This window comes from Emydura macquarii, unplaced genomic scaffold, assembly GCF_026122565.2.
Source record: "Emydura macquarii macquarii isolate MOO-44397 ecotype Brisbane River unplaced genomic scaffold, CSIRO-AGI_Emac_v2 contig_1094, whole genome shotgun sequence".
Taxonomy (NCBI): domain Eukaryota; kingdom Metazoa; phylum Chordata; order Testudines; family Chelidae; genus Emydura; species Emydura macquarii.
In genome coordinates this window covers 125,509-147,362 of record NW_027131231.1, presented here as the reverse complement: position 1 = coordinate 147,362, position 21,854 = coordinate 125,509, and the positions used below count along the sequence as shown (strand labels likewise).

Sequence of the window (21,854 nt, the reverse complement as noted above, 5' to 3'; positions counted from 1 at the left end):
TCAGGCTTGGTGTCTCTGAGGTCAGATTCTTGTAATAATGTCAATATTGCTTCTCCTCCGGGTTCTGGTATGTCAAGATAAATACCATCCGGGGTACAATAAATGACACAACCTAATTTGCGTAACAAATCTTTGCCCAATAGATTAACTGGTGCGGATGGGCTGAGCAAAAAGGCATGCTGCTCAGAGATAGCTCCAATAGTAACTGACAAGGGTTGAGACACAGGGTGAGGGATAGACTGACCACTTATACCTATCACAGTCACAATTTCTGTGGAAACAGGAACATGGGAGATTTCTGAAACCCTTAAAGTAGAGTGGCAGGCACCGGTATCAATTAGGAAAGATACAGTTTGACCATTTACAAGGCACTGCAGGCTGGGTCCAGACTGATCTAGGGGAATTAAGGGAGCGATGATGTCACAACCCTCCGCGCTGTCCTATGCGGGGTTACTATAGTGGTTTAGGGTTGGGGTTGGTTGGGGAGAGCGGGAGGGGAAATGTGGGGTTTGTGGTCCGACCTGGTCGGTTGGGACACGTGGATTTCCAGTGACCATTTTGTTTGCAATAATGGCACTGGTTTCCGTAGACCCCATTGACCATGTTGCCGAGGTTGGGTATTTGTACTTGCCCCTTATTCGGTTGTCTTCCCCCATTGCCTTTTTGTAATTTTGTAATTGTTGAATCTGAAGGGCCATTAACTTGGTCTCGCTATCTTCTTTTGATTTTTCTAATTTCTTCTGGAAATGTTGTGCAGCAGCTAATAGTTCTGGCAAAGGTTTTTCCTCCCAGCCGATCACTACCCGTTGAATTTCACTTGAAATCTTGGGTGAAAGTCCTTGAACAAAGGCAGCAGCCACGGCTTGTGGCGCGTTTTGCTCAGGATCGTTCATACCCAAGTGGCGTTCAAACACCTGCTTTAATCTCTGGAGGTAATCAGCTGGTTCATTCCCTTTGTTTTGTTTGCACGCATTAATTTTGGTCCAATCGGCTTTCCGTGGGCAAATTTTAAGTACCGCATCTAGTAGTTGATTACGAGCGTCGGTTAACAGTTGGTGGGTACCAGGCTCTTGGGCTGGCCAGCGGGCTGCGGTATGAAGTCTTTGAATAATTTCTCGGGGAAGGATGGCACGCAAGAGTTGATTTAAATCTGCCCAAGTAGGGTCATAACAAGTGATAATGGTTTGGAGCTCTTCTTGGAATTTTACGGGATCTTCCCTGATTTTTGTAAATGCTCGAGATAGGTTAAATAAGTCTGTCGGGGACCATGGGACATGCACAGTTACTAGCTCTGTCCCTTGGCCTGGAAGTTGCCGGAGCGGGAATAGTTTAGTTGGATCTGCAGTGAGTCGCGGCCAGAGGTCATATCCGGAGGAGTCGGGACTACGTTGGGGTTGACTAGTAATCACAGAAGTGGGTCCCGGGCTGGCAGTCTGGGCAGATATACCTGAGTCAGGGCTGGTAGTAGAGTCAGGCAGAGCTTCTTGTTCTTTATAAGCTTGTGGCCGTCTGAGTTGATTAGAACTAGCTGGCTGACCCGGGGGTGCAGTAGGAATTGGGGACCATAGATCTAGCAGGTCCTCAGTTGTTTCTTGAAGATGGGGTACCCCTTCTAATGCTGGATACAGCTGTCTAGGGCCCGAATTTGGGGGAGAGGCCAATTTCTCCCATACCTCTTTCAATTGTTGTTTTAATTTTTCCTGGGAATCTTTAAGATTCTGAATTTGTGAGTTATTATGCCTTTTTGAAGCTTCATCATACCAGTCAAAAAATACATCCCATACATCCCAATGCCCTTCTCAAATACATTATTTTGTCTAGATCAAAGGTTCCTGCCTCGGGGAATTGTTTGCTGGGATCATCTCTAGTGAAAAAATTCCCTTTACCCAGAAACTTGCAAGTTTTGGGAGAATAATGTGTATACATATAACAAGCTGGGGTTCCTTTAGAGGGAATTGGCACTTGTTTAAACTGTCCTGTTCCCATTTTCACTAACAAGACGCAGGAATGGCTTATTGAGGGATCCTCACCACCTTGTTCTCAGCCCGCAATCTCCACTGCCGAGGTGAGGAAGAACCCGATATCGGAATGCTTATTTAGCGGGAGGGGGTTTGGGAAGGAGACAAGACACAAAAGGGGTCCTCCAAAGTCACAGGAGTCCGAACCCTAGGCCCGTCCACTGACAGGGGCTAAGGTGTCTTTGGACAACAGATCTAAGGAGGCTCATGATCCAGAGAAGGGGAGAGGGTAGCCTTGCAGCTGCAAACACTCCGCTTATCCATTGGGTCACTGGGTTCAGGCAAGCCCCCCTTGCAGTTGACTCACACTGGTCATTGCCAACAAGGTTCACAATGGAATCAGGGTGGCTGGAACTTGTCTTAGTCCAAGACCTGGTCAACGGCTCATTTTGTCAAACACAATCATTCGGGACTCACTCATCCATCTTAGCACCCCTTAATGTGCTGTTCGGTGTAATGTTTCAGAAATGCCCAGGTGAGGACCTGATAGTGTCCTCAGCCTGCAGTACAAACCCTTAGATTCTCCCTGTGCGCTTTTCAGAGACAGACAGACAGGACAGACAGACATGCAGTTTTAAAGCTCACCTTGACCCTTAACAAAGTTTGGATCTCACTTGGCTGTTCTCGCATAGGAAGCCTAGGGGCAGATCTCCTCCGAAACCCCAAATAGAGATTTAAAAGGTCTCTTACCTTTCTGAGTGGTGCCTGGGGTTCGGCGGGGAGCGGTCCACGGTCCTTCCTGGACGATACCAGCGCTTGGAGACCCGAGTCACAGCACCAAATTGTCGTGGAAAAGATCATATAGCTTCTCTTTTGGGTCAAATCGAGCAGAGATTTATTCTGACAGACACACACACAGAGCTATGGTCATAGGGGAGCCCTGGACAGCACAGGGTTTCTGTGCTGCTATCAGGAGACCCCCCATAAGTTTGAATGCCTCTGGTTTATATGGGATAGCTCTTCCCATACTGATCGCATAGTGGAGTTCTCCATTGCAAAACAAGTCTGACACACACATCCTTATCTCTTACACAAGTCTAATGGCTATCCTCTTGGCTGTTAAAAGAATAGCTAGGAGCGATTACAAGAGCAGATAGTTGCAAAAACAGCTTAAGTGCAATCAACCGTCTTCAGTGGGTTTTTCCATCTATAGTCATGCTAACTTACATTTCCATCACTCATTTCAGTGTAAGGCCCACGAGGCCTTGCTTTTGTTCTTCCACAAACTATCTAATGAATACAATTATACCCGCCCCTGTTTGTTGTTTACAGGATTACCATGCACAGGGCAGGCACATCATCTTAAAACCTATTAATTTTACACTAACATTCTTTGAAGTAAAGGCATGCCGGGGGGAAGGAAGATAATGCTTTCGTCCCACCAAGACCTTGCGCAGGAGGGGGAATAGTTATTTGTTAGCTTCATCCCCTGCGCAGATGGCCAGGAAGGGAGGAGAAGAAGAGAGATAACAGACTCTAACTAGAATTCACACCAATTAGCAGAAACAAGGTTTGCCCGTGCCATGACCCCGTTCCCTGTAATTTAGGCCTGACCATTTGTCCAGCTTTTAACTCTTTACTCTCCTACAACTTAGTCACATGATTCCTGGGCTGGGACTTTAAGGAAAACACCAAATATTGCAAGGCTCAGAATAACATCTCAAAATTTGGCACCATTGCAGCAATGCGCTGGCCACAAGGATGACTCGGCCTTGCGAGTGAAGGAAGCAACCATTGCTAACAAACAGCTGGGGTGTAGAGTTCTGTGTCTCTCCTGTCACCTAACAGCCACATTCTCAGTGGTTGGAGGGTGCACATGTGACATGCCATGGAAATCTCATTGCAGGCTGCTGCCTAAAAACTACCAGCACGTCTTGGCTTTGGTGTTTGCCATTAATGAGATCAACCAGGATCCCGAGCTGTTACCCAATAGCACGCTGGGATTCCGCATCTACGAGATCTTTTTCAGTGCAAGGAAGACCTATGAGGCTGCTCTTACCCTGCTCTCCTCCAGGTATGGACTGGTCCCCAATTACAACTGCAACACACAGGACAAGTTGTCAGCTGTCATTGGGGGGCTCGGATCTGAAACATCCATCCAGATAGCAACCATCTTAGGCATCTACAAGATCTCACAGGTAAGGAGTGAAGGGGTGTTAGAGGAGTTTCACAGCTCAGTCATACGGGGCCAAATTCCCCATTGCTGTAGCTTTATTAATTTCAGAGGACACAGATACAGCCACTCTTGGAGAACAGGAAGACACGTCTGTAATGGATCTACAGGGAGTTCAATGCCCCACATACTGCACAGTCCGTGGCAGTATCCCTATTATTTGGCAAGCCCTACGCCGAGCTTTGTGCAAAGTTAAACCCTATAGCTGGGTTCTAGCATACATGTTTCTCTCTGTGGTCTTCCAGCAAGTCCAAAGGAGTTCAGACTTCTGTTGGAGACATCTCCCCCTTCAGGAAGCAATGCAACCAGAAATATTTGCAGTGACCTGGGGCAGCCTTGTCCTAAAAAGCCAAAGTGTAATATTCCACTGGAACACAGTCTTTGAGAGTCTTTAAGTCAGCATGGAAAAGCCAAGCTTGTCTGAGATTATGCTGGCCAAAGCAATGGCTCCAACTTTCCATACTTTGCTGGAGCCCATCTAAATATGTGTTTCTCTCTGATCCTGTGTCCCCTTGCTGTGGGCAGCAGCAAAACTCAAAAACCAGGCTGTTCACATGTGGTCCATTTGTCTCTAGCTGCAGCCATGCTGTGTCCATATATTTAGTCTTCTTTGGCTTCCAGTGATTTAAAGTTAATGTCTGGTCATTCGATCTTCTGTTGTCTTCCAAGGGCACTCCGGTCATTTGTGCTGCTTGCAGCTAGAAAGGCACATGACACAACTTCTGTGCCTCAGTCACGGGCACCCAGTGGCAGCAATATAATGTGGGAGGGTAAACTGAGTCACATGAGTTCATGAAATTATTACAAAAAATTCCCACTTTCTCCATAATGTCCCACTAGCTGTTTGGCTTCTGTGATCTCCCTTTTTAAGGCCGCTGGGCAGGGCTCATGTGTTTTCAATTCAGGTCCCATCACCGCAACTTTCCTCACGTGGCTGCATCTCTAGCCAAGGGTGAAACTGGCCCTGAGGTTAAAAAAAATCATAAGTGAATCTTGTGGGGTCAGACTTAAGATTATGCACGTGTATAGTTACTCAGTATTCATGTCTGATTTGCTGAGTGTTTATTGAGTGTATTGACTTTGGAGAACTTCCAGTTAGTCACTGATTACATTTCTGAGGTTTAAAAGGTTCTAGTCCCAGAATCAGGCACAACAGAACGAAGTCCGGTGGGAGGGTGGTGAAGCACTGGAATGGGTGACCTAGTGAGGTGGTGGAATCTCCATCCTTAGCGATTTTTAAGGCCTGGCTTGACAAAGCCCTGGCTGGGATGATTTAGTTGGGGTTGGTCTTGTTTTGAGCAGGGGGTTGGACTAGAGCAGTGGTTCCCAAACTTTTTAAATGAAAGCCCCACTAGTTAACATTATATAAAACACACACCCCACAGCCCACCCCCTGACCTGGCCTTAAACTCATATAACCCCAATAAACACTGTTATAAATAATCAAACAGGTTGTGCCGGGGGTGGACTAGGGAGACAGAACCCTTTATTGCCTGCTCATTCCACCTCAACGCCAGGAGTGAGCAACGAGGGGTTATTTTACAATTGTTTTATCCATAACAGTATGTAAATGTATACATTTTTAGCAACTCCCCATAGACCCTTATTTGGTTACATTGACACCTATAAAATGAATATTAACAACTACATAATGAATACAATTATACCCGCCCCTGTTTGTTGCTTACAGGATTACCACACAGAGGGCAGGCACACCACCTTAAAACCTATAAATTTTACACCAACATTCTTTGAAGTAAAGGCATGCCAGGGGGGAAGGAAGATAATGCTTTCTTCCCACCAAAAGGTCTTGCACAGGAATGGCGATAGGTATTTTATTAGCCTCATTCCCAGCACAGATGGCCAGGAAGGGAGGAAAGAAGAGAGATAACAGACTGTAACTAAAATTCACACCAATTAACAGAAACAAGGTGTGCCCTTGTCTTGAACCCGTTCCCTGTGGCTTAGGCCTGACCTTTTGTCCAGCTTTTAACTCTACTCTCCTACAAACACATATAATGATAATAATAATACCACAACATGACATAAATAATAATAATAAATTACTTTTACCTGAGTAAGAAACTAACCCTTCCCTGGTGCAGCCGCCACAGCACACACACTCCTCTTCCTGTGCCTCATGGACTGAGGGTAATGAAGGCAGTAGAGGCTGACGGGTTGGCCGTGGTTGCTCCAGGCCCTCACCAATTCAAGTCTGCTCCGCTCCGGCCAGGCACCCGGCTGGCTTGGGTTCGGGGCGGGGCTGATCCTTTGTTCCGGCTGGCTTCAGGCTGCTCCACCACTCTGGGTGGTGCAGGGCTTGAGCCTGACTGGCGTGGGGTTTGGGGGACTAAATGACCTCAATATTACTGAAGCCTCATGGACGCCTTCTAATCTTTGGTGCCCCCCCAAGGGGGTCCTGCACCCCAGGTTGGGAACCGTTGGACTAGATGACCTCCTGAGGTCCCTTCCAACCCTAATCTCCTATGATTCCATTATTCTAAGTTCAGAGGTTGGGTGGGAACCCCAAATTGCACAACAACAGCACTCACTGAGGGCAAAGCAAAACTTTAAATACTTTTATTACCATGCTTAGCATAACCACCAATGTTCCAGCCCCCACGTGAAAGTAACTGTGATGGAGAATGAAGGCGGCATGCCTTATGCATACTCACTCCCTGCTCATGGAGACCTAGTTGTGGAGGAGAAGATCTACAAGAGGCCTACCCTGCCTCTGGCACATCTGATGGTCAAGATCTCGAGGTTTAAATGGTGGCCCGGCCTGTTATAGGGTCTGGTGACTACCAGGAATATTCATCTAAACACCCAGCCTCCTTTGCCCACTACTGAGTTCTTCACCCTATTAATGTGGGGTTGTCCTTATCCTAAAGGCCAGTAGATTTATGATCTCAACATATTGACATCTACGTCAATTCATTGCCAAGCAAGTTCGTGGATGTTCCTATCCTAAAATATGGAAGAGCTGGTGTGAGATCCTATTCCTGCAGTTACCTGGTATCATTTCATATAACCCCACAGCCCCAAAACTCTAAATGTAATATTCCCGGTTCCCCAATAACTCAGAGTCACTGTTGGGTAACTCACTTGTGCTAAAGCTCATGGGCTTCAAAGCCTTATGCTGACTACGTAGGCCAGTGGTCCTCCAGCTTTGGGGGTCACACAACCCCTTACCAGGTCCACACCCTCCTCAGGAGCCACAATCAGGAACCAGGGCCAGGAGCAGGTCCAAAGCTACGGCTGGGGCTGGAGTGGGGGCTGGACCTGAAGCCATGGGGCCTAGGGCAGGGAATGGGCCCAGGAGCCAGGCCCACAGGCCAGGAATGGGGCCACAGGGCCCAGGACCAGGAACAGAGCTGCTGGGCCCGGGACATGGGGCACTGATGCAGGCTGTGGCCAGGAGCGGGGCCCGGGTGTGGGATGCAGCCAAGAGTGAGGCCTGGGGTTGCAACCGGAAGCTGAGGCTTGGGCTGCAGGTGAAGGATGGGGCTGGAGCAGAGATAGGGGCAGAGTGGGGCTGGATGGGGCTTCCTCTCTGCCGCCGCGGTGACTGGCCCAGGTCCCACCGTGCCCCGCCCCAAAGGTTCCTCCATGCCTTCCCCTACACAATTCAGGGACCTCTGATGTAAGCTAATGTCTTACAGAATGTAGGACTGTATGATTTTGCGTTACTGGTACAAAAAATATCTTTAATCTAACTCTGTGGGCCACTGTATTAAAATTCAATATGCTACTTTAGATTGGAACTGTGAGTTCACTGAATGCATGACTGTTACTCTTAGAAACATGATTCTGGTGCAAACACTTACATTTACCAGTTAAAAAGTCACCTTTTCTGAATGTGCCCCCAAGGTATTGTATCTTGGAATGTTCCAGCCAGTGATCTCCTTTAGTTGGGTTTAGGGTTAAATGAAAGCTTTCAAAGCCAGCATCTGCTTTCCTTGAACATTTTCAGGTTTACATTGAGATCACAGAAACATAGAAGCTGAAAAAAATTTGCGTTTTGGCTGACCTGTTCGTGTTTATTGTTTTGGTTTTGCTTTAAAATTTCAGTTTCTGGTGGCTGAAAATTTTTGGGTTTGAGTTAGTCAAGAAAATGCTCTTTCATTTGTGTAGAAATTTTCCACAAAAAGAAGAAAACATTATCTAATCAACTCTAGTTTTCACCAAAATCTAAAAATCATTATTTCTTTCTTTCAAAATAACTTTCTTTCTAGGAAAAAATGGGTTTTTAATCAAACAAAAATGTTTGCTTATAGCATCTGCTTTCCAAACCAAGAATAATGTGCAGATGAAAACCGCAAGATTTTAAGTTTTCAGATGTTTTCCAAAATTCTTTAGTTTTCCGATTTGGGGGTTTATCTGCAAATCACAACTTCATCAACATTTTCTGTAAAACTCTCCCCCTAAAAAAAAAAAAACTGGCCAGCTTTATTCAAAATGTAGGTTAGTAGGCTAGGGAATTTGGCCACTCCACTCCCATTAAAATTAATAAGAATTGTGTAACCAGATCTCTTGGGTAGCTTTGAAAATCTCAGCCATAGCGTCAAGGTGATTGATTCAATAAAAGGCTATATTTCCTCATTTCTTGTTGAAATCAGTGAGGCTTGATCATGCTCATATACACAAGGATTTTCAGAACCCTGCAAAATTGAGCCCAGATTCATGAACATAAAGACTAATTTAGGAACAATGTAGTTGCATAAAATTATAATGTTCCCAATATTTGGTCTCTAATTTTGTGCCTAATTTTCCTCCTCGTCCGCATAAGATGCTCTTATCCATGCAAGCATCACCACAGAAGCCTGCAACCATTAATCATTACTAAAAGTAATAATTATGAAAGGTAATATGTACCAATCACTAGTGGTTCTGACTGGAAGTCAAAAGAGTTGGACTCTGTTCCCTTCTCTGGAAGGAAGTGGTTCTGGCTCTGGTAGACCTGCGTAAGGTCCAGGAATGGAAGTCAGGCAAGCTGGCTTCATCTCCCTAGACCTCAGTTTCACTCTGTGTAATATAGGGATGATGATTTTTTCCCATCATCTGTGAAGTGCTCTGAGATCTTTACAGAAGACTGTTCCGTACAAATACTATATCATGTCACCGAACCATTGAAATTTCAGAGCTACTGGTCAGTGAGATAAAATCCCTACAATAATTGTAGGACCTCCTGTTGTTAACCCACTCCTATTATTTCTGTTCAGACAGTTCCACAGTCCATATGCACCGAGAGCTGCCGTCCTGAATACTTTAGAACAGTTCGCCAGGGGGAGCCACTTTGCTGCTATAACTGTGCTCCATGCCCAGAAGGGACCATTTCCAACCAGACAGGTAGGTGTCTCCAGAGGAAATGGTGATGTATTGAAGACTGTGTTGGAATTGCAAGCTATCACTTTAAGGTGGGAGGGGAGTTAGCCCTGGTCATGCTATAGCAGACTAGGGGGCTCTGTAAGAAATTATGAGATCTTAGTCAGTCTGCTAGGAGTTGGTCTGCAGCAAGGAAGCAGGAATTATTCCTCTCTGCTTTAGGGAGTGTCACAGCACAATTTCTCAAACATGGCCATCCCTCACCGCCCAGCATGCTCAGGTCCCTGTTGCCTCGCCGTGACTTGACCTTATTAGGGCACCCGCCAAAATGATCGGCTGCTTCCCCCTCCCGCCCCGACCTACTACACCAGGTGAAAGCAAAAGTTAGCGATCCACGATCCACACGTTCACCTCATACACCTGGAATTTACTACCTCCCTCTGCAGAGCCTAACTGCCAATCAGACCACGGCATTCCCCAGTGTACCGCCTTGTGCGGCACAGGATGACCTATGCGGTGCTTGCCCCGCCTGACCCTAGCCCCCTGAAAAGACGCTGCACAGCGGCGGCAGGCAGAGAGCCTCACAGAAACTTACCAGCCTGATCATCTGGTCCTGACTCTCCTGCTCCCGTGTGTTCCCCCGAGCGCGAATCGATTGCCGGCTGAATCTGTTTGTTGGTAACGTATTAGCATACTGTGCTTCCTCCTACTCCGTAAGGGCAAGGGTCTAGCATAATAATTGTATATATATATATATATATATATATATATATATATATATATATATATACAAGATAGTTTCTTGCAAGTTTAAGTGCCTCTGCTAGCGGCTAAGAAATTGATAGTTTTGTTCCAAGTTTAAGTGCCTCTGCCAGCTGCTAATAGATTGATAGTTTTGTTACAATTTTGACTGCTGCTGCTAGTTGTTAAAAGACCTATTTCGTTCTCCTTCAATAAAGTTACTTTGTATCCGGTGCCACTGTGTGCGCGTCTGTTGGTCTTCGGGGATTCTACTTCACATGTGCGACATGGCATCATGAACAGGATCCCCAAATACCAATAGTTACGAGTGTCCCTGGAAGGGCTCCACCGAAAACGACAGTGAGGACCACCAACTTAAACATTTCCAGTTTCACCTCCTCACTAGTAAAAGTCAGTGCCAGGCCCTAGATTGGGTCTGTTCTATAGGATGGGGTCAGAACTGTAAGTCCTATACGGTCCCTCTAACCCTTGCCGGATGCCGGATGTTTAATGTTCAGTCACCCATTGTTCCATGAAACCCCCGCCGACACTAGTCTCCAACCCAAATGTTCTCAAACGGGGGAAATAGCAGCCGACTCTGACCCCACGAGGTTGTGGAAGCACTGCTCTAAAGTTGTGAAAACGTGCGGGGGCAGCCCATCCAAGCTCAACCCAGAACCTAGAGTTTATTCGGGGTCTCCCGGCCATACCTTCTTGGTCCAATTGACAGGGGCCATGGAGGAAATAAAGAAAAAAAAAATGCAACAGGACACCTACAAGCCGGAGGATGTAGCCTCCGTGCTCCATCAAACTCTAGGGAGGGTATTAGATAAATTGACTGTAGTACATGGGGCTTTGGTAACAACCGCCCGGGAGACACCTCTGTCGGTCTATAGCCCCGCACCACACTCGGATACAGCATTAAAAATCCCCACACCCGATCCCAGCGAGCCCCTGCCGTATGAGAGCCCGGTGATAGCAGCCCCTACCGGGGAAGTCTTGTCGCCCCTATACCCACCCCTTCCATTAAAAGAGGATCCCGTTATCCCAACGGCCTCATTGGAGGCTCTCCCGGTGGTGGTAACTAAGACTAAAATTGACCAACAAGGAAACACCACTCAGGTCACCGAGTATAGGACTCGAACCAAACCTGAACTAAAGGAGTTTATGCGTGAAACCACCCGGGGATTTGACGAATCCCCATTGATTTGGCTAGGCCACCTTGCCTTAGAAAATGGCCAGGATTCAATTGACCAGGAGGAGGGCACCCTTATTTCCCGCACCACTAACTGGGCCAGAGGGTTTCCTGGACACGAGGTCATGGCCAACACCGTCTGGCCCCTCGCCACCCCGGCCATAGCACACCTCCACTTACACAATTCATTCCGTGGCCTCCATCTCCCTCCAGGTAGCATTAATTCACCCCAAACCCTTATTTACGCTCTGGCCGGGGCATCTATCATTTTATGGTCACCGGCCCAACACCCCCTGGCGCTCACCCTGGCTCAGGTAGCCCGACCCCTCCCCCTCTGGTTCGTCCAGGACATTACCACAATCCCTATAGACGAGGGGGGGGTCGACCTGGCCCTGGAGGGTAGTAATTTGGGAGATATGGGGGCTTTATGTGGTTGCGAGGGTTTGTAGGAAGACCCATTAGTTGGCTATATGAGGCCGTGGAATGCATGAAATGGCCGACGGGGGTCCCTGGTCCAGGTCCACAGGCATTCCTCATGCAGCCCACCGCTATACCGGCCGCCCAACCCGGCAAGCCTCGTTATCCAGAACGGTCAAAAGCCGAGCGTGCCATGTTCGGCTACCTGCTCATCAAGGGTTTGACCAAAGAGGCCATTAGAAAATTGTCAGATGAACAGCAAAAACATTTGGTGGTACGATTGTAGTGGGAAGACCATCCCGGACCCACAGAAAGGAAACCAAAAAATGATTAACGGCCGGGTGTGCGGCAGGTCCTCCGATGACACTCAGCCGTACGTTACCCTTACTACCTCTAGCGGGCAGGACGTACAGTTCCTCCTGGATACGGAAGCTCAGGTATCCATAATCCGGTCCAATGTCCCCCATCGCCTTAGCAATTCTACTATGTACGTACAGGGGCTCAATAGTGTGGAATCTCGCATTGTCGTTCGAGTCACTCTCCTCCACGGACCTCTGGTTAAAACCATAAAGGCACTCATTGGGAACCAGAATCTCCTTGGGGTCAATGAAATCCGGCAGTTTAATCTGGCCCAGATTATTTATGAGGCACTCCCGATCCTCATCCGAGCCCCTCACAATGAAACACCCCGCACTCATGAATCAAACCGCTTGGAAGTTCCAGGCAATCCCTATCCCAGCGGCAGGTCTTGAACCCATTCGCACACTCCTGCGAACCTTGGTCAATCTAGAAAAAATTAAACAAACTAGGGCTAGCTTGTTTTTATCTAGCGCATGGGGGGTGCCCAAACCCCACGCCTCGGGCACCTTTCGAATGGTCATTGATTATCAGCAGGCCAATCAACGTATTAAACCTCTGGCATTTGCGGCTCAGTGGGAAATCCCTCAAATAGAGCACGCCCTGTATGAAGCTAGCAACCAGTGGGGATGCACCCTAGACTTAAAAGACATGTTTTACCAGATCCCCCTTGTCGACCCCAAGGGAATCCTAAACTTTGCATTTGAGGGGGCGCAGTACCAATGGCGGGTATGTCCCCAGGGCTACCGTAACTCCACGGCCTGTGCCACCGAAGCCCTTGTGTGCACACTGATCAAAATTCAGGTCCCAGCCACGGTTCATCTCATTCACTATGTAGATGACATCCTTATCTGCCTACCGGACCCCACAACCATGGGGGAGACCACCCAGTCAGTCCTTAAAGCCCTACAAGACGACCAGTGGGAAGTAAACACCTCCAAAAGTGTCCTCACTCCCACACAAAGTTTCCAGTTCTTAGGATTCCAAGTCACAGACAAAACTGTTAGCCACTCCATGCCTACCTCCCTCTTATCCTGGGCCGAACGCACCCCTGTCACTAAGCGGGACGTCCAACATATTCTTGGGGTCCTCAACTACCACTGCCAGTTTATACCTCCAAGTCTGCTCCCCTCACTGGGCGTATTGCAGCAGCGCGTTAGTCAGCGCAAAAAGAAATCGATCTGGATGGAGGAGGCACTATTGGCTCTGCTCCAGTTTGTCACGTGGTTCCAGTCCAAACCCACTCTTTCCCGGTGGCAACCCTTGCTGCCTTTGCAACTTGAAATCTATATCGATGCCACCCATATTGGGTATACCATTTCACAACAGAATCAAGCCATCTATAATTGGTCACACAAACTCAATGGGCTGGAGCATCGTTATGGGGAAATAGGAAAAATGTTCCTAACCATAATGGCAGCCCAAAATTGGGGCCGACGTGCCCACGGGAAAGTCCGGGGGCCACATGTGGGACTTATCCCATGGCTCACGTTCACCCCCCCACACCGCAATTTGGCGGTACCCCGGCCACTTGGGAAAAAATGGTGTATGCGGTGACGGAGCATTTTCAAGCGTGGGCCTTTGATTCTGTACCCAACCCCACAAACGTGCTGGCTTTGTTGGTGGAGGAAAGCGGATACGCTCCCTGGATTGTATCCGACGGGGATACATCCCCCTCGCCCCGGGCAGGAATGTTGTGCTCCAAATGCCATACTTTCGAAGCCGAACCCCGACCCCTGATGCCTCGGCCCAGTTGGCTGAGGCCATAGCTGTGCGCCTCGCAGCCCGGCATATCGCCCTAGCCCACCCCCGCTCTCGGGTCGTCCTTGGTCTCGATTCTATTTATTGCATAGCCATTTTAACGGGGGAAGGGGAACCTACCGCACACTCAGCAGTCTGGGAGGAAGTTACCAATCTAGCTCTGCATACCAAACTTCCCTGGTTCGTCACCCATTGCCCCCCCCATCGACCTGATTCTGACCCTCTGCACTCTAAACTCGATCAGCAATTGCAGGAGCTTAGTCTCCCCGAAGTGGCCATTGCCCGCCCTCAATCCGACCCCCAAAGTTCTGACTCCCTTGCCCGATGGCTACACAATGAGTGGGGCCACCTGCCACCGCGAGCCATGTATAATGTGCTCACCAATCACGGGCAGCAACCCTCAGAAATCTCACTTCGTCAATGCACCCGAACGGCCCAAGCTTGTCTTAACTGTAATCAGGCCCGAGCTATGAACCGACCCCGCTTTGAGAAGGGTGCCTTTCATCCCAAGCACTATGCCCCCAGATCAACCTGGCAAGTTGACCTTATGGGGCCCCTCCCAGGATCCAAATCCCACCCGAAAGGCATTGTTGTAGTCGACTTGGGTACTAGGCAAGTGTGGTGCCAGCCCCTTTGTGTCTCTACGAGCAAGGCGGTAGCCGCAGCTCTCACTTCTCTGGCCGCCTCTTGGGGCCTCCCCCTGTAAGTGCAAACCGATGGGGGACCGCCCTTTACGGGCAAAGCTTTCGGGACCTTAATTGCTTCATGGGAGGCCTACCTTCACGTACACACCAAGTACCACCCCAAAAGCAATGGAGTAGTCGAACGAAAAATCGGCTCCCTTAAAGCGCTTTTATGATCCGCCTTGGGTATCAGGGACTACAAGGGATGGGAGTGTCACCTCCCAAACGTCATAATTGCACTGAATCGAGCCTACTCACGATGGCCTCACCTAATTCCCTGACCTCAAGGCCCATGGAAGCCGGTCTTTACCCCTAACCAGAAGGTCTGGATGCTTGAGCCCAATGCGACCGATACCCGGAGGCCCCTCCTGTGGGAAGTTCTCCGTTCAGGAAAATACCCCAACACTTATCACATCCGGCTCTGTGATACCCCCAACACAGTTTTAGCTCATCATAATTGTCTAAATGTCTGTTCATAACCTACGCCCCACACGGGGGCATCCGAACCGTGTATTTCTGTTTTTTTGTTTCAGGATTTATGTACCCCAAGTTCGGCTGCTTCGTGCCCCCCCATCTAATCCTCTGCAGGCCTGGGGAGGGAACTTCATGCTTCAAGGAGTCCCCGCCGGCAACCTCTCCGAGGTCCCACCATCTCACAAGTGCCTCATCTGCTTGGCCCCCATGGCCATCCAGGGAGGCGTCCCTGTTACAGTTTGTCCCATTGCAACGCATTACTCGCACCATCCCCCAGGCATCCAGCTCCAGTCATTGCTTCGAAAATATTTTCTTTGCCTCACTTTAAGAAGAATGGAATCCTCGTTTTGTGGGATGTTGTTCTCTTCGCCTTAAACCCAGTTGAAACAATTTGTCTCATGTTATCAATGATCTCACCATCCTATCAACTGAAATCTGAAAGGATCGTGAGCGAAGGAGCTGGTGGCTTACTAGCCTCAAATCATTGGGAATGGGTCATGGGCATCGACTATTAATCATTAATTGTTAATTTCTTTGGAAGTATTAATTGCTCTTGTTATTGAAATTAATTTGGCTAAGTATATTATATGTTACGAACCCCCCTCCCTTCCTGGGTACTGAAGAAACACAGTTCCATGTCCCCATTTGATTACAACCTGATGCCGTTTAGGCGTCCCCTATTGCTTCGTGCTCGGCAACCCCTTCCTACTCCCCCTCCCTTTCTCTCGCCCTGGGTATGTCTGCGGTGTCATACATCCCGGCCTGGCTCGGGCAGGCCACGGGGGCATGTCGCGGCACAATTTCTCGCACATGGCCATCCCTCACCGCCCAGCACGCTCGGGTCCCTGTTGCCTGGCCGTGACTTGACCTTATTAGGGCACCCGCCAAAACGATCGGCTGCTCCCCCCCCCCGACCTACGTCACCAGGTAAAAACGAAACCTACAACACCAGGTGAAAGTGAAACTTAGCAAGCCATGATCCACACGTACACCTCGTACACCTGGAATTTACTACCTCCCTCTGCGGAGCCTAACTGCCAATCAGACCACGGCATTCCCCAGTGTACCACCTTGTGGCAGAGGATGACCTATGCGGTGCTTGCCCCGCCTGACCCTAGCCCCCTAAAAAGACGCTGCACAGCGGCGGCAGGCTGAAAGCCTCACCGAAACTTACCAGCCTGATCATCTGGTCCTGACTCTCCTGCTCCCGTGTGTTCCCCCGAGCGTGAATCGATTGCCGGCCGAATCTGTTTGTTGGTAACGTATCAGCATACTGTGCTTCCTCCTACCCCGTAAGGGCAAGGGTCTAGCATAATAATTGTATATATATATAACAAGATAGTTTTGTTGCAAGTTTAAGTGCCTCTGCCAGCTGCTAATAGATTGATAGTTTTGTTGCAATTTTGACTGCTGCTGCTAGTTGTTAAAAGACCTATTTTGTTCTTCTTCAATAAAGTTACTTTGTATCCGGTGCCACTGTGTGCGCGTCTGTCGGTCTTTGGGGATTCTACTTTACATGTGCGACAGCATTGGGGTCTGTCCATCACCCTGAGGAAATAACCGTCTGTTTCCCTAGCGAAGAGGCAGGCTGGGGCCTGGGATTTCCAAGGGAGCTGGCCTGGAACCTGGCTCCTAACTGCCCTAGGCTCCCTGCCTTGAGGTTTACGTTTTGGGTGCTGCCTGAGCAAAGCGAAAGGTGGGAGGGGGCTGAGCTCCTTTGCAAAGCAGGCCCCATGGCTGGGTCTCTCCAAAGGATAGACACGGCACAGCTCGGGCCCCTGCAGTGATTTGCGGCAGGGCTCAGGGTTTCAGCTTCTTCATTGTCTCTTCAATCCAGGGGATGAAGGTGGAGACTCTTGTGTACACCGTGGGGCAGGTCCCACGACTGTGTACCAAAGAGACGATGCCCTGGGCCATTCCCCTGCACACCAGGGGGCCCCAGAGTCACCCTGCGAAATGAACCAGGAACCAGATAAAGAACAGGTCCCAGCACCAGCCCCCGCCAGCTCAGCCAAACTCAGCATCGCATCTGCCCATTCTATGCCTCCCCTGGCAAAAGAGCAGCTATTTTCCCATTCTTTCATACAGCACCAAGCTCAGGGAGGGACCTGAACTTTGATCTGTGCTTTGTGACCTGACTGCGACCTCGACAGACTCATAAATCACAACTATTGGTCAAGGGGCCTTGAAGTCTGGAGAAGAATCACCTTGGAAGGGTTTTTGCCCTCATGTGGGTCTCCCGCACACAGCATCATGGAGGGGTTATAATGAAGATATGGACAAGTGGCATCCGGCATCACCATCACATCCACCTCCCGCAGCGTATCCGAGAGCAACTCACTGTCTGCACTAGTCCGGCCCCAGCCGGCAACGCTGCACTTGGCCCCTGGACGCACTCGCTGATGGGCCCGGGGCAGGCGGATGAGATTGACACATTTGTTGAGCTCTGCCTTTTTCTCCAGCTGCGCACAGGAGAAGACACAAGCACCAGGGCCAACATGAAGGTCAGAGTCGATGCTGGGCAGAGACATCCCAATCCCAGGAGAGAGAAACTACAACAATTCGTGGCCAGGATGTCACTGGGGATGGAGGGATGGGATGGGGCAGTGCATGCAGCAGTGTGAGGTCACTGAGGGCGGGGGGATGGGGTGGGGTGGGGCCTGCACCAATTTGAGGTCACGGGGGGGGGCTGCAACAGTGTGAGGTCACTGAGGGCGGAGCGATGGGATGGGGTTGTTCCTGTAGCAGTGTGAGGTCACTGGGGGCGGAGGGATGGGATGAGATGGGGCGGAGCCTGCAGAAGTGTGAGGTCACTGAGGGTGGGGCGATGGGATGGGATGGGATGGGGCGGTACCTGCAGCAGCATGATGTCATATTCCGGGTGGGGTATCTTGGTGCGCATGGGGATCACCTGTCGTCTCCGTTCCCGTTTGCTTTTTAAGTTGTGGGCCCCCAGTAACACCGTGATCTCGCTGTGAGAGCCAAAAGCAACATGTGGGGCGTTAGGGGCAGGGTGGGGAGCTGGGGGAGAGGCGCAGGGACAGTGATATGGGGGGACGGGGAAGCCTGGGGCTCTCAGGCCGAGATCTCGGACTCAGCTCCCGGCCTGAAAACCCTCACCCTGCTGCAAGCGTTTCGGCTGCCATCCGGCCACAGGGCTGCGCACTGGCTGGCTGCAGGGGTGGGAAGGGGGCACAAGGGGCCTTTCTCCTCTAGGGGGCGCTGGTTGCAGCTCAGATCCCCTGCCCTGTTGCATTGGGGGTCCTAGCTGGTGTCTCCCCCAGCCCCCTGTGCTGTTCCCCTGAGCGCCTTCGCTGCCCGGTGTCCTCCCGGCCCCTGGTCTCAGCTCTCTGCACCCCGGGGTCCCCCCCAGCTAGATCCAGATGGGGTCAGTGCCCGGCTCCCACAGTCCAGAGCTCTGCCCAGCTGTCCTAGGGCTGGGACCTAGGGGAAGACCCACAGCTAGGGGGCGCCGGCTGCGGGGATCAGGGCTGAGGCTCAGCCAGGGTCTGGGCAGCACCTGGAACGACCGGGGGGGGGGCGGGGAGGCCCTGATCTCGGTGCTAAAGAACACTAAATAACCACACAACTGGCCCCTAACGAACAAATTATGTCGTAATGTGTTTACACCATGAATACGAAGGGGCTTCTCTTTGCCTGTCCCACAGGACACCAGTAAAAGGAAGAGGGGCTCTGCACAGCTGGATCCCTGCACAGATGGGGGCTCTGCACAGCTGGTCCTGGGTTCGGAGAGACACCGGGATGTAGAGACAGACAGGCTCTTACCCATTGGCACAGTGGGCGGCTGTCAGCACAAAATCCTCCCACACCAGGAAGCCCCCGCACATCCTTGTATCCGTGGAGGTCTCTCTGCTGAGATAGGCCATGTAGGGTCGAGAACGGCATCTGGCAACCCGGCCCCCGATGATCTCTCCTGGCAGAGAGGAGGGAGGGATCAGCACGGAAGCCCATGGGACGCCCCGGCAGGACCAGCATTGTCACCCCCAGGCCTGGTGAGCCCCACGCCCCAGATGTTCACAGCTGCAGACAACTGAATGCAGCCCCTCTCCTGCTCTGCACCGATCCAGATGTTAAGAGCCCCCGTTCAGCCCTGCGGGCTGCTAGACACACACCCTATTCACCCCAAAATATCAGAGGGCCCCAATCCCAGCCCCACTCACCAGACCAAGTCCCGGGGGGCAGGAGAAGGGCCGTGGGGAGGAGCAGCCAGACGTAGACCTGCATGTTCAGAGTCAGTGCAAGGATGATGCCTCTGCCTAGGCCCGGGTGGGCTTTATAGACTGAGCTGGCAGGGAGCTGGGGGGCAGAAAACCTCAGGGTTGCCCACACGCTCATCTGCATGCAGGGCTGAGGCATCTCAGTTTCCAGCCACAGCTGACCACACAGGCTGGGGGGCAGGACGGGCCGTGCATCAGCCTGGCTGCTGCGGATCCTGCACAGCTGGTGCTACAGCACAGATGGATGGATGATGCACAGCTGGGTGGCTGCCCAGTGGGGGATGAGGCACCCCTGGATGGAGAAGACCACGGTGGGGCCGTATCTAACTGGATCAAGGGAGCCGGCTCACGCCTGGACACATCTGGGGGCCTTCCTCACATAGGCCCAGCCACGCTCAGCTCCCCGCCCATGTCTCCGTGCTGGGGGCTGTGGGTGACAGCCCTGGATCTCGGAGGCAGGCAGGAATGAAGCCCTTTAACTTTTCTCACCGCGGCCCAGCCGTCGGTAGGGGTGGGCTGGGCAGAGCTGCCACTGGCCCCCATCACAGCGACCTCAGCGGGAGGGTTTCTGAGAAGCCTACCAGAGAGTCTGTGACCACGCGAAGAGGATGTCGCAGCATCTGTGATGCCGTAGGGCTGGGAGCTGTGCCCATGTAGAGCCAGAGGGGAAATGACACAGCAGAGATACAGAGAGAACCCAGGCGTCCTGGCCTTGACCTCCCTGGCTCTAACCACTAGACCCCACTCCCCTCCCCGAGCCTGGGATATAACCCAGGAGTCCTGGCTCCCAGGAAAAGACACAGCAGATACAGAGAGAACCCAGGTGTCCTGGGTCCCAGCCCTCACCCCCGCACTAACTGCTAGGCCTCCTCGCTGTCCTGCCTAAGTGCCACCACACACCCAGGCCCCTTCACCACACCCTCAACATCCTGCAGTGCTGTAACTCTCTCCGCATGCCCCTTTAATTCCTGCCAGCCTCCCGGCATCCCCTCTCATCCCACTGAACTCCCTGAAAAGCCTCCAGCCTCCCCCTTTAATCCCTCCAGTATTCCCCTTTAATTCCCCCAACCTCCCCTTTAATCCTCCCAACCTCCCCTTTAATCCCTCCAGTATTCCCCTTCAATCCCCCCAACCTCCCTTCAATCCCCCAACCTCCCCTTTAATTCCCCAACATCCCCTTTAATTCCCCCAGTCACCTGAGTCTCCGCGATGTCCATTCCTGGCCCCCTTTGCATGTTGTCACCCTGCTTCTGCCAGCCTCTCCGTCTCCTCCCTCGCCTGTCCCTGGGCGGAAGAGCTGGGAGAGGCCGGATGATCTCGTTACACGGCCAGACCACGGCCGCTCCTTCGCGGTCATCGGGACGTCTTCCCACGCCCCAGCCCACAGGGCGATGGTGTTCCGAACCCCGTCATTTGGGACACGACCGAGGTGGGAGATGCCTGGGATTTTATGGATGTATCTCAGCTCCACGGCCTGTATTGGCCATTTGAGTTCTGCCAGCAGATCCACATCTCGCGCGCAGACCGAAAACCGGAGACCACCAGCACCTGCTGTAACTGGCTTTAGCTTTGCCGACCCTGCTGTTGTTTGTGCCCTCCTTGCCGGACTTTCTGCCTTCGACCCCTCATCAGTGGGGACTGCCCCCAGCTCCTTGACCTGTTTCACTGCCTCCAGCTCTTGATGCATGGGTTGATCCCATTACTTCAGCTTGTCTCAGTCCGGCTTTCTCTGCATCCATTTTTAGGCCCTACTTTGCCGAGGTTTCAGCCAATCATTTCACCAGGTTCACAAATTCCTTGTCCCTGCCTGCCCGGCCGTCAGTGTCATCATCCAGTCGAAGCTTTGAGCCTGTCCGCCCCCCCGATACCGACGCTCCAAACGTGATCTTCTCCAGGGCATCCATCGTTATGCGTGTCGTGCTGTCTGAATGAGGGGGCCCCCGAGGTGTATTCAGGAGCTCCGATTGCTCCCTTCTACACCAGTCTCGCGTTGGGGGTGTCACACTGGGTAGATTGGGGGGGCATCTGTCAAACTGGTTAACATCAGTGTGTCAAAATCATAATAATTCATGGAGATATGCCATGTTCAGGTACTGTTAGAGAGGTTGTAATGTGCTAAGTCAGATGACAATACTTATGTTCACGTGTTCTATCTGTAATGGAAGTTCTGGACATATTTGATGTATCTGCGTTTCAAATTGTGCCGGCTGGGACACACCCCAGATGGAGAGGCAGCAGGACAATAGCCTGCTTAATGGCCCATCAAAACCTTTACAGAATCAAAGGGCCCAAGAAGAAACTAAAGGCAGATCTGAAGAGTTACTAGGATTGGCCCATGTGACTCTGGACTCCATTTTAGTTCTTGTCACATCCCACAAGACAGCATGGCCAGGGACAGAGGGTAGATAAGGCCAAGCCACACGAACCATTTTGTCTTTCTTTCTGTCCAGCTACAGACACATACCTGCCTCT

At 51.0% G+C, this 21,854-nt stretch overlaps 1 protein-coding gene across 1 annotated transcript; it reads right to left on the bottom strand.

Moving 5' to 3' along the window:
- Positions 1-16,944: 16,944 nt before the first annotated feature.
- Positions 16,945-21,069, bottom strand: LOC137151503 (duodenase-1-like). Its single transcript, XM_067545768.1, has 6 exons — positions 20,707-21,069; positions 19,326-19,461; positions 18,931-19,078; positions 17,999-18,116; positions 17,392-17,606; positions 16,945-17,065 (listed from the first exon to the last, which is right to left on the bottom strand). The coding sequence occupies exons 1-6, from the start codon at positions 21,067-21,069 to the stop codon at positions 16,945-16,947; spliced, it is 1,101 nt and encodes a 366-aa protein (XP_067401869.1).
- Positions 21,070-21,854: the final 785 nt, after the last annotated feature.